At 49.8% G+C, this 12550-nt stretch overlaps 1 protein-coding gene across 1 annotated transcript in view; it reads right to left on the bottom strand.

The window, feature by feature from the left end:
• Positions 1-12550, bottom strand: part of COL22A1 (collagen type XXII alpha 1 chain) — a 200587-nt gene that overhangs the window by 138846 nt on the left and 49191 nt on the right. The window contains exons 9-12 of the mRNA XM_058668448.1: positions 12334-12450; positions 8404-8448; positions 6224-6286; positions 3098-3136 (exon numbers count right to left, since the gene is read on the bottom strand). Coding sequence (XP_058524431.1) covers positions 3098-3136; positions 6224-6286; positions 8404-8448; positions 12334-12450 — 264 coding nt within the window. The remainder of the gene's footprint in view (positions 1-3097; positions 3137-6223; positions 6287-8403; positions 8449-12333; positions 12451-12550) is intronic.

The following is a 12550-nucleotide window of genomic DNA, read 5'->3' as shown; positions in this document are numbered from 1 at the left end:
GGCTTGCTTTAAAGAAACTCATTATAGTAACTTACAGAATTATCTTTAAGAGCACCTGGTTGACCATGAAATAAAAAATAAAATAATCAAACATCTGTGCACACCCACTCAGTCATGTAGTAAAAACAGAACAATCAAACGAATGTACAGAGGTTTGTGATGTGTCGAAGTAAATGAAAAGGACAGCTTCTTCTTGAGCTGTTACAAGAGGGCACCAAGTGACAGTGTCTGTCTTTTCTTATCACCAACTCCACGCACCCTTCTCGAGCTCAGAACTCAGCTGGAGCTGGCCTCCAGCAGTGGTCCTCCAAGTACAGCTCCTGAGCCAGCAGTGTCAGAGACACGTGGGGCCTTGTCAGAGAGGTAAGTGCTATGGGACCAGAACTTTGGGAATGGGATCCAGAGTTGTTTTAACTAGTCCTCCAGCAAATTTGGATGTTGGCTCAAGTTTGAGACATTTCTCAGTTCAGATAGGAGCATTCTACAGACCCAGAAACCAGGAGCTCTAGTCCTGTTCTGGGTGTCTAGGTGGCTAAACACCTGTGCCAGGTTCCACCGTTAGCACCCTGAAGAACTAGGACAGGTCTTCTCCCAGAAGCTCAACTCCTCAGTAGCAGCAGGAATCCATGAAGCTGCTGCTTTTAACTGTTAGGCACTATCGTCTTAGATGCAAAGGGTCTCTCTACCTGTCCACCTGGATCACTTGTGGGAGCAGCGCTCTGCAGGCTACCCAGGGCTTGGAAAGCCACAGGAGAACTCTGACATGTCACAGCTGCAGGCTGCCTCTCGGGGTGAGACCTCATTAAGGCTGAGAGCACAAAGACATCATTCGATGCAGAGTAATGAAGTGTGCTGCTGCTGTAATGATAATCATAATTACACTTAACATTTATGAGCACTTCTTTTACAAATATAAGTCATCTAGTTCCATTAGCTCACTTAATCCTGGCAGCAACCCTCTGAGATGAGAACTATTAGAGGAGTATTTGCTGAATTATAGATGAGGAAAAACAAAGGTTGCAGGGTTCCAATAACGGGTCCTGTAGCTCATGTAGCTACTTAGTGGCTGAGCCAAAGTCTGGCTAATCTGTGCCCATGGTCTCTGCAGGGACCACCAGCCTCCCCTGCTCTCTCGGGCCAACCATCACACATGCTCACTTCTCATAATCTAATCCTTCTTTAACTCACCACTGGTCCACGAGACTTGGTGAGCCCCTGAGTGTCAGACAGAGCTCTGATCTCCATTGGCCAGTGTCCTCTAGCACCATGGACAGGGCATAAAGTTACCTATGGCCCTTCAGCATTTGCCCTCAGCCTACAAGGTTGTTTGGGGGCATAGAAGCAGCTAAACTAATGTCCCCCCAAACCCATTACTTATTGTAAAAAAATTAGAAGACACTCAATCAGTTATCCAACTCGATAAGCATGCATAATGCACATTAGCACACAGTCGGAGAACAGGAGATGAGGGATTCTCATTAACCAACCACAAGCAAGAGAAAGAAACCCAAAACTACAAGCAAATATCATAAATACATCTTGGAAGTTTGATATGTACAAGCACATATAATGTCTATTTTCTGGCTCAGAAGCTCCACAGTACAGTTCTCTTATAAAATAAATTAATTCCTAGGAGTAACATGGGTTTTGAGCATCATGAATTTTCCCAGGCACCAGCAGCAAATTTGGGGAGGAGCACAGAACTGGCCAAAGAAATTATCAAAAGCGGAGTCATGGGGGCAGGTAAAGCCACTGTCTGCAGTGCTGCAGCTGCAGAGACAATATGTGCATACTGCTGTGCTTCTGATCCAGCTTCCAGCCAATGGCCTGGCAAAAGCAGTGGCCGGTGGCCCAGCATCCATGTGGGAGAATCAGATGAAGCTCCAGGCTGTGACGTGGTCCAGCCCTGACAAACGGGGCTAATGGCTACTTTCTGGAGACCCCTCTGGGTTACTGCTTTTTGAAGGGATCACCAAGCAGAATGTGCACACAGAGGAGCACCCGCTCCACTCCGCACTCACCCCTGCAGCCCAGCTCTACTTCCAAGAACCCTTTGATCTCATGATTTCAAATACAGATTCCCAGGGCAAGGCAGCAGAGAAGAACCAGGCTCAGGTAAGCAGCCCTTCTCCTAAGATGCAGACGGTCTCAGGAGCATTTGTCCTGATGGGCCAGAGCAGCAGCACTGTGAGTGCAGACACAATGGCCTCCTACAGGTCCTCATCCAACCAGAGGCAGCCTCGACAGGGAACAGCTCCACCTTCAGCCCCCCTCCCCCTTACAAGTTCATCAGGCTGTGAAGTTCAAGCCCCCCGTTTTGTTATCTCTCTCCAGTACCCTACCACTGTGTCTGGCTTCTGGTTAGTAGCCCACAGGGGCTCCAGGTCTAGCTGATCCTGTAGACTCTGCCATCGACTCAAAGGGTGCTTACGATGAAAAACCAAGTGACCAGAGACGGCCCCAAGGGCCATCCCCTCTTGGTCCTCTGCCTGCGCCTCTCCAAACTGCCCCAAAGCAGGCCAGACGACACCATCAGAGATGCAGGATCCGTGATCTCCCTTTTCTCCACACCTCCAGCACCTAGACTGTGGGTGACCCTTGGGCTGCCTCCCTCTTTTCTCTTAGCCTCATGATATCAATACTTGGAAAGGAGCAGAGGGTGGTAGGGGGTTCATATGAGTGTATATGAAAGCAAGGAACAGTTGAGAAGGTCTTGGGGCACGTGCTGGGCATGCCGAGGAGGGAGGCTGCATTCCCAGCAATTCCTCCATCCTGCGGCCATGGGTACACCTCCTCCACATCTCAGTATCCCCAGCTGCAGGAGGAACAGCGATTCAGTCAACCCCACAGCTTCCCCTCCTTTTAGGAACAGCCCAAGACACAGCTTCCCAACCACTTCGTACACATCACCTTCACCTTTGCAAAGCATGCAGGGCAACCCCCTCGCAGCAGTCCTGTCTGTACCAGCATGACTGGGCACTCGGTCCAGGAGACCTGTCTACTACTTGTACTCAGCAGTACATACCCCTTCCCCAGACCTCAGGCCCTGTTCTGTTCCCTGAGAGGGTGGGGGATTTGGCCAACGGGAGAGGCTTACCTTTTCTCCCTTTTCTCCTTGGACAAAAGGTCCCCTGCCCTAGAAGAAGGAAAACAAAGCAGAGGTTACTTCCAAGCCCCTCCTGGTCAGGGTCTCCCCTGACTGTGGTAGGGACAGGTGCCCCCTCCTTAGCTCCTCCCAGGAATCAGAAGAACCCAGGGGTGGCTACTGCTCACTGAAGATGCTTTCCCACACCATCCTCCCATTGGCTCTTTCCTTAGGTCCAGCTATTGTTTCCACAACAGCCTTACTGTAATATAATTTTCATTGTGCAGAATCACCAACCTAGAAGAACAACTCAGTACATCTTAGCATATTTTATGGAGTCATGCAGCAGTCATCACAGTCAAATCCGTCTCTTTTTCTCCACCCCAGGTTTTGGTTAGAAGCATCTTCTGTCTGATGCTGGGATGCCACTCTGGGTTTCTTTGCTTTTTTCAGAACACACATTTTCCATCCTTTGACTTTGGACCACTGTGTGTCTTTGAATCAATAGTGTCTCCTATGGACAGGCTATACCAGATCCTGCTCTGGCACCCTGCCTGAAAGTCTCTGCATTTAATTCATTTAATACATTCACATTTTAATGTTGGTATTCACATAAGTTACCTATGATTTCACTCTTTCCCCTATATCTCTCTTAATTATTTTTATTGGCCTATTTATTGCTCTCTTGTGATTCAACTATTTTCTATGTAACAATTTCCTTAATGTTGCTTTCTCTGTGCTTTTTGCTCTAGGGCTTGCCATACATGTTTTAATTCGCCAGGATCTACTCCAGACTTATGAAGACACACTTCCTTTTTGGCTGTATCCCCCTCCTCCCTTTGTTGAGCCACTACTTCATAACATTACAGGCCGCGTTGTTAACTATCCAACAATACATTGCCATGATTACTACTGAGAATTTAGTTTCCTATTGCACTCTGGTCTCCATTTCCACAGATGGCCAGATGGCAGATAACTGGTTGGCTGTTAATCTTACTGGGGGTGTTCTTCAATGTGAAAGCTCGTTTTTCTCCCTTGATGCTTTCAAAGCTTTCTCTTTGCTGTCACATTTAGGGTGACATTTCTAAGTGTGGGCTTCTTGGTGCTTATCCAGTTGGAGCTCACTGAGTATCTTGATTCTGCAGCTACTGCTTTTCATTGAGTCTTGAGCAATCCTCAGCCATTATTTCTTGGGGATGTGTTCTGCCCCCCCCCCCATGTCCTGTCTTTAATTTCCATTTTTTCACACTTGAGCTCACCTATGGTCCTCCACATCGAAGAGTCTGCTCACCTTCTGCATTGTTCTTCCTCAAATGCTGATTCTTTTACTGGTACATCCAAAACTATTGGGGAGCCCTGCTGGTCATTTCTTTCCCTCTCTCTCTCATTTCACTTGTTATCATGTTAAGTGCCACATGGCACCTGGCAGGCAACAATGAGGGCAAGTCTGCCACAGGTAACCTCCAGAATTGGGGTTCTAGAACACATCCTCATCTGCTCGCTGGTGGGCTGGGGATGGAGGACTCTTCCCAACTCCCAGGTCAGGCTCTCCCAGTCGCCCTGCTTGTGAGCCCAGCTACTATAGGCAGCAGTCAGCAGAAAGCAAGTCTCGTTCCAGGAATGCAGGGAAGAGGAGAGCAGGCCTGGCATTTCCTGTTCTTCCTGCTCCCCACGTGATTGCCTGTGAGCCACTTCTCTGAGTTTCAGCTGGGTAGTGTGCAGGACGAGCATTCCACTAGGCCTCAGCTCTCCATGCTGACAAAAGGATTCGTAACCGGTCGACCTGCAGAGTATGGCGTGCAGAGCGAGGCATGCGGCAAGCACTGCTCGATGTCACCAGCTGTTCACATTCCCCTGTCACTTGGTGCTGTTGGCATATGCACAGAGGGTAGGCATGTACAATGCAGGAAGCACAGGACTCAGAAAAATGGAAGCAGGTTCAGATCCTGCATCAGCCCCTCCATCCTATGCCCTCAAGGACAAGCTGTTCAGGTCTGAAAAGCCAGCATCATTCCCATCAGAGACGGGACGACACTGCATCATGTTCATTGTCAGAATAGATGAGAGTCTGCCTGGAAGGGTGGATGGGGCATCTCCAACAGGAAGGATACAGACAAAGGGGCTCTCGCAGGGGGTGTGTGAGCCTGTATCTTTTTGTCTGCACTGATAATCCAGAAGGAACTCACTAGGATCACACACAAAACCAGCACTGCCATCAATGAGGAAGAATGACAGTGTTCAGACAGTGTTCAACGGCCTCTTCTCACACAACTAATAAAAGCTGGAGTCAAGGACAGCTATCGAGGTCCACCTGAACGCTACTTCCTGCTCAGTGCCATGCTGGAGGACAGGGGCTGGTGCTGCCATGGGACCAGGTCAACAGAACAGCAACTCTGCTTCCCACACTGTGGGAACACTATGGTGTTTGCTTGCATTAACTCACACAACCTTCAAATGCAACTGCACAGTGTTGGTGTTGGTGTTTTTAGCAACCCTGCTGTAAAGATGAGAAAACCAATGATGGTTATGTCTGCCGGTGAGACCAGAATTCAGTTCCCAACTTTTTGGCCCTGAGGCCATGTCCTGTGACTTGCTCTTGTCTGGAATGCTCTCCGGATCCCCACATCAGCTGCATTCACTCCTCTATTGAGAGATTCATGAACAGAATTCATGCTAGGTCAAGTGTCATGATGCTGTGATGTCGCCAGGGTGTCCCCCAGTGTGGGAGTGGAAGATGTGTTGGTGACGTGGGTGTCAGAGACCCTGGAAAACTAGACACGAGTCAACTCTGAATGATGGTGGGAGGGGATATGTCAACTTCAGTTGGGGGATGAGCATGCACAATGGCCCGGGTAAGCAAGGCACCACAAACAGCCAGTGCATGGGTGAGGGGGCTGGGCACTGGGAATCCCAGCTGCTGACAGGGAAGCATGGCTGCATGAGGGCCAGGCTGAGAGGCCACAGGGCCATGTCCAGCAGATCCCTCCTACCCACAGAGGCGAGCCTCACAATGGCCAGCACCCACCAGCATTAGCCCATCCTTGCTGATTTGCATGATCGGAGTGGGAAGCAACAGAGGCCTGAGTCTCCCACATCAGATATGTGGTCCAGCCATGGCCAGAGCAGCGCTTTACTCACCGAATCTCCTTTCTCTCCCTTGGGCCCTGGAGCACCCATCAGTCCAGTGGCTCCCATATCCCCCTGAGGATTGAAACCAGAGACAAGCACAGGATTAGATTCTCCATCAGGGCTCCTCCTGCACATAGGCACCATGGCCAGACCGGCTGCACTTCCACAGAGACAGTGGATTTCGGACTGCCACAGAGCAGTGGGGAGGAAGGAAGCAGCCATGTCATTCCCCAAGGTCACGAGTCCAGAAACTGAGGGCAGCTCGGGAAAGCAAGTCTCATCTCCCCATCTTCATCCTCCAAGAACACATGGATACTTTGCTCATGCTGTTCCCGTGGACCCTGAATTCCCATTCCCTGCCTTCTCTGGCCCAGGCAGCCCAGCTTTATCCTGGACCTAGCAGGGCAGGGCCTCTCCCCTAGAGACCTCTGTTCTCATCCTCAGGGCTCCATCCATCCCACTTCTCTCCACTCCCATCTCCATCCTCAGCACAAGGAGCATATTCACTATGGAGGGGTCTGATGGGCAGGTGCACGTGTGAGTGAGACATGTGAATATGAGAAAGCATACAGCTGTCAGGCATAAGCATGTGTGAATGTAACGGTATGTGGGAGAATATATATATATGAATATTTGTATGAAATGCATGTGTGTGAATGTGATGGTGTGTGGGTGGGTGTTGTGAATGTATGGATGTATATGTATATGGCACTCTGTGTGTGATAAGCGGCATATGTGCATGCACATATGGGAGTATGTGTGTAAGATATGTAAGTATATATACATGTGAATGTGAAGGCAAGTAGGTAGTGTTAGGGGAGTGCATGTATATTTGAATGTATGAGTGCATATGTGTGAGAGTGGACATGGGAGTAGACGTCTGTGAACAATGCAAGTGTACATATATGTGAATGGGATGGTGTTGGGAGTTTGTCAGACTACATGGGTATGCAAGTGTGAAGTGTGTGTGTGTATGTGTGTGTGTGTGTGTGCACGCGCGTCCAGAGGGAAAAAGGAGAAGGAGTTGCCTACAGGGTCAGAATGGAGAGAAAAGAAAGAAAAGGGGAGAGAGAAGAAGAGGGACAGAAGAGCAGAGAGAAGACCAGCAGGAGGGTGTCCAGCCAAACGTGGCATTGGTCACTAGGCCACTTTGTCATCCTCACTCTCGAGCTTACAAACGCTGCCTCTCCTATGGAGTTGGCACAGGATGTGGTATCATTCACTCAGCAAGAATTGGCCCTCTGCACTAAAGCAGTGGACACAACCAAGCTGACTTTAAACACAGAGCTTGCTGGAGCCTGGCACATAACAGGTGCACAGACCCTAGCTCTGGAATCCAGTGGCAGGGGAGGAAGCAGCAGGCAGAAAAAAATTCATTCTATTTGCTCCCCAATCTGCCTGCAGCCACCACACTCAGGAGTTGGAGGATGGGGCCTGTCTGAACCCTCCTTCGGCCCTAGGGATGACCGTGGAGACTGACCCTGTGCAGGTATTTAATAAATGATGTGTTGACAGGTGACAAAACTAAGACTGTCCTCAAGGGGGGCAGTGGCAGAGGCAAGGAGACAGAGAGGTCAGGGAGGGAAAGGCCTGGCAGAGTTAGGGAGAGGAGAGTAAGACTCAGGGAGCTCTATGGGGGCATAGAAGGTAAAGGAGGCAAGGAGTGGACAAACCAGAGGCTTGGGTGTCCCCAGGTGTCCTCACCACACTGAATACCACACAGACCACACCCACACTGATGTCAAACCCAGCCACCTGGCACCTCTCCAGCTCCCAGTTTTCTGAGATCAGAGAGAAGACAAACACTGAAACTCCACAATGTTGCAAAGCTGGAGAAGCCAGCAGTGCAAAGGTGAGGACAGAGGTCCCCCCAGGGAGCCCCAGATTGGGTAGTTAGTGAGTGTGCAGATTTTACTTGCAAAGAATTTCACAGTTTATGTGTGTAACACATCCCTTGGTGCATTTAGAATGCCTGCAATGACACGTGCAGAGCCAGCCAGGCATGGAGATCAGGGCTGTGAGAGCCAATGAACTCTGAGCCTGGCTCTGGGCAGCACTCCCTGGCTGCCTCACACTGACACACTGAGAAATGGGGGTGTGAGACTGGCAGGATGGCAACTTAGCAGACACGGTCTCTTCCTGACATGGACACTCAGCTCTTGACCTGCACCTGTGTCATGGACACTGACCTTCAGACCTGGGAGTCCCACGGGGCCTCCAGAGCCTTTTTCACCCTGGAGGGAGAAAGACACAAGGCAATGAGTCAGACTCCGTCTTCATGATTTTCCCACTTCACTCATCACTGGTTGGTTATCTACCCAAGTGCTCAAAAGCCAGGTTCTTAGTGGATCCATTGCTGGGCAGGAAGTCATAAAAGGGAATTGGCCAATGACGCCAAGCACCCTTGTCCTTGGGTGGCAGACCTACATGGGGGCCTTGGACGTGGCGTCCTGAGGCAGCCAAGCCCCTGCCCAGGACCACAAGTAGCACATGATCAGCACACCACAGTGTTTATCAGAGGCTGGTAGAACAGGGAGACAGGCAGATATTGGCCAACAGAGGTAGCCAGAAATTGCAAGTATCTTAGCCTGAGGGTTTGTTAATGAATTCAATTTAATCATTCCACTTGGCACACACTCGTTATGGTATCACTTTTAATCCCACCCACATATACATATACTTTTAAAAACTTATTTGTTTGAAAAGCAGCTAGAACATCGATTTACTGGTTCACTTCCCAAATGTCTGCAACAGCCAAGGCTGGACCGGACCAAAGCCAGGAGCTCCATCCAGGTCCCCTGCTGTCTCTCAGGACATGTGGAACAGGAGAAAGCTGGATCAGAAGTGGAGGAACCTGGGTGATGACTCAGAGCTCTCCCAGGTGGAGAGCAAATACAGCAAGCCTTCACCTGGGATCAAATAATGAATTGGCTATTTTCACCTGATTGTGTAAAACCATCATTTCAAAGCATGATGTAGCTCACTGCTTGTTCACTGAATCGTGAAATATACCAAGATCTATTTTTACACAAGAACTTTGTTCAGTCTTAAAATGTATAAAAGAGTACACAAAACTAGATTTCAGAATGGAATGTGGAAGGTGTTGATGCATAGAAATGTAAGTGTACTTCAAAAAGTTCATGGAAATTAAAAGTAAACTGTAAGTTTATTTTAATGCAAGAAATGTGACATCAACATATATTTTTTTCAGGGCCAACACAGTGACACACCAGATTAAGCTGCCACCCGCAACATCAGCTTCCCAGGTAGGGAGGGGCCAATTTGAGTACCAGTTGCTCCACTTCAAATCCAGCTCCCTGCCAATGCACCTTGGAAGCTCTGAGAAGATGGTCACAGTACTCAGCCCTGCCACCTGTGTGAGAGACTCGATTAAAGTTGCAGGCTCCTGACTCTGGCCTGGCCCAGACCCAGTCATCATGATCACTTAGGGAGTGAACCAATAGACAGAAGTTGTCTAACACTACCTTCCAAATAAATTACTTAAAAAATTCACAGTATCTCATAATATGCATTGTCCATGAAATGTCTGAAGTTGTCTTAAATTATCATACTAAAAAATGCAACACAATTCATCTAATTTTACTTGTGGAAATATGACATTATTGAAAAGTGGTAGTATACGTGCTTACCTGTGAACCCACCACTAACAGCTCACCCGTCAACCTGCAAACCTGTCATTAACAGCTGAGGCTCCCTCAGATCAAGCTTCAGATGCATCACGGATGTTATCCGCACACATACACGAGGACGCACGCTTCCATCAGGACGTGTTGCACACGCCCCTTGCTCACCAGCAGAGGTGGTGCTTACTTACAAAGATGGCCAGTAACCCACTGACTTTGTCACAGAACCAAGGGACTTTACGAAGTGAACTGAGGGGTCAAACCACTGGCTCTGAGGTCTGTGGCCAGGGCTGTGTCTCCAAGGAGGGAACTCTGACTCCCAGGGCCCTTATGCTGCACTTTGGAGAAAAATGAGATGGATGCCAGGCTCTTCCATGCTGACCTCACTGATGGGAGGGGAGAAGCAGGCCACTTTGCTGGCTATCTGGGCTCCCAAACCAGAGGGTGAACTGTAGGTGTTTTGAGAGCTTTGTTCATTTGTCTTCAAACCCCTGGACAGAGAAGAGCGCACAGCACACTTGGGAGTCAGAAACAGAACGATGACTAAGCAAAAACATGAGCTCCTGGCCTCACCAACTTGAATATGACACCAAGAACACATAAGGTGATTGACAACCTCAAGTAGGATGCTTACCCCATCAGGAAGGAGATGCCGCCCACTTGTTCAACCACTTAGTCACCCACCCATCCTCTCATTCCCTGACCCACTTAGCCCTCAATCCAGCCACTACGCGGCAGCCTTCTCCGTACCAGAATGTATACATCAGTCACTGAAAACACAAAGGAATTTTTCAGTCTCTGTCACTGAAAAGTCAACATCCTAGGAAGGCAGGCAAGTGGATATACTCAATTCAAGGTGATCTCTGATCTACCGATTGGGGCACAGGGATGGAAAAGGAATGGAGTGTCTCTGAAACAGCAGGTGCTGAAACTAAATGCACTGACTGAGTGGGCAGTGATGGAAGGAGAGAGGGAAGGAGGGAGAAAGCAGTGTGCTCCCAAGATATTCTTTGCAGATGTTGTGCAAGGATAGGCGGGAGCCAGCCAAGGGAGCTGGGGTGGGGAAAAGGGATCCAGCCAAATTCAAATGTCAAAAAGCAAGAAAGAGCCCAGCCCTTGCGAGGAGTTAAGAGGTTCTTCCTGGCCTGGCAGTGGGAGCCAGAAAGTGGAGGGAGATGATGCCAGAAAGCACCTGGGAGCAGTTTGTGCACTAGAGAGGTGGAAGGACAGGAAGAGGCTGGGAAAGGTTAGGCACAGACTTGCCTGACCCCAGAGCACCTTCCCTCCTGGGGTCTCTGCCAGACACCACAGGAGCATTAGTTGGGACACAACCATGGCACAGGCCTGGACAGAGCTTGTTTTAGCCATGCTCCCTGGTGCAGTCTTTGCATACACAGCAGCAGGAAGCAGACCGCAGAGTGCATCACCCTTCTCATTGGGGTTGCCTAACTAAGACAAGGAGCCAGAGGACTGGAGTTTAGACAGCTGTTGCTGTTATTTCATGGACATGTGAGAACAGGGTCAGCAGACCAACCAAGGCCTACCTCAGCCAGCCACTGTTTGTGTATATCCTGGCTCTTCCACCCACCCCCACCCAGAAATGCCTCAGCCACAGCATAATTGAACTGGCTCTCCCCCACACATCCAATGGGGCTCCTGGGGACACCATCTTCTGCAGGGCTTGGCTTTCAGGTAGGGAGGGTCTGAAGGCCAAGAGGTCAAGAGAGAAGGGAAACCTGCTACTCAGATGTGTTAAGAGCAGCCTCTTTAGTTAACTTGAATTCTCACTGCACTGGTCTGGGGCTGCTAAACAGCCAGGAGGGGCATAAGGCTGTTGGCCCATTAGCATAAGCCACAGTAATGTTCCCCAGCACAGAGGTATTTACACACCCTACTGCACAAATGGAGAAGAACTTGAGTTACAACTACATATGGAGACGGAATCAGAGCTCAGAGACACAGTGAGCCACTCCGTGTAGGATTGGCCAAGGCGGGGTTCACAAGAATGTGGCATTTTGTGAACTGAGGCACAGTTGCACAAATGTGGCTTGGAGACAGTCAGTGTAGTGTGACTGATTCGAGGAGACTGACAGGACAGACAAGAGTCTGTTCCTGCAGAGTGGCCCCAACCCACCTTCGCTGTCATGTTCTGGGTCTCCTTCTGCATTGAAATCAGTTTGGACTCAGTTGCCCTTGGGAGGAGCCAGAACACCCTCAAAAACACAGGGGTGAACTCCAGAAAGATGTTAACGAGGCCGGAGTCTGGGGCTCTCCCTTCTGCTTGGTGTGAGTATCAAGAACAGTTGCAGCACTGGGAGCTGAAAGTCCTCGTGCACCTGGGCCATTTCACCCAGGAGGGCCAGATGCATGATGGGAAATGCTCAGCTTCCCACCCAGTGGTCCTGCACTGGAGTCCTGCCTGCCTCAGGCCTGGGGAGTGGGGCGATGGTCACAGGTACTATAACTAGACAGTACCTTCTCTCCACGTGGGCAGGAGCAGTTGATGGTCTTCAAAAATCCAACTTGTTCACTGCCGGGCGTGGGAGGCTGCAGGGGCAGAGGTGGTGGCTCCGTCACCACAGTCACCTGGCACTGCAAGAAAAGTGCAAAGGTCAGGCCCTGGCTGTTCCCTAGCTGGCGTTCGATCTCCGGCACTTTCAAGGGACTAGGCAGGCAAAGGGGACCTAGAAAC

The sequence above is a fragment of the Ochotona princeps genome, chromosome 9, assembly GCF_030435755.1.
Source record: "Ochotona princeps isolate mOchPri1 chromosome 9, mOchPri1.hap1, whole genome shotgun sequence".
Lineage (NCBI taxonomy): Eukaryota > Metazoa > Chordata > Mammalia > Lagomorpha > Ochotonidae > Ochotona > Ochotona princeps.
The sequence above is the reverse complement of the archived record's forward strand: the minus strand, read 5'-3'. Positions and strand labels throughout refer to the sequence as shown.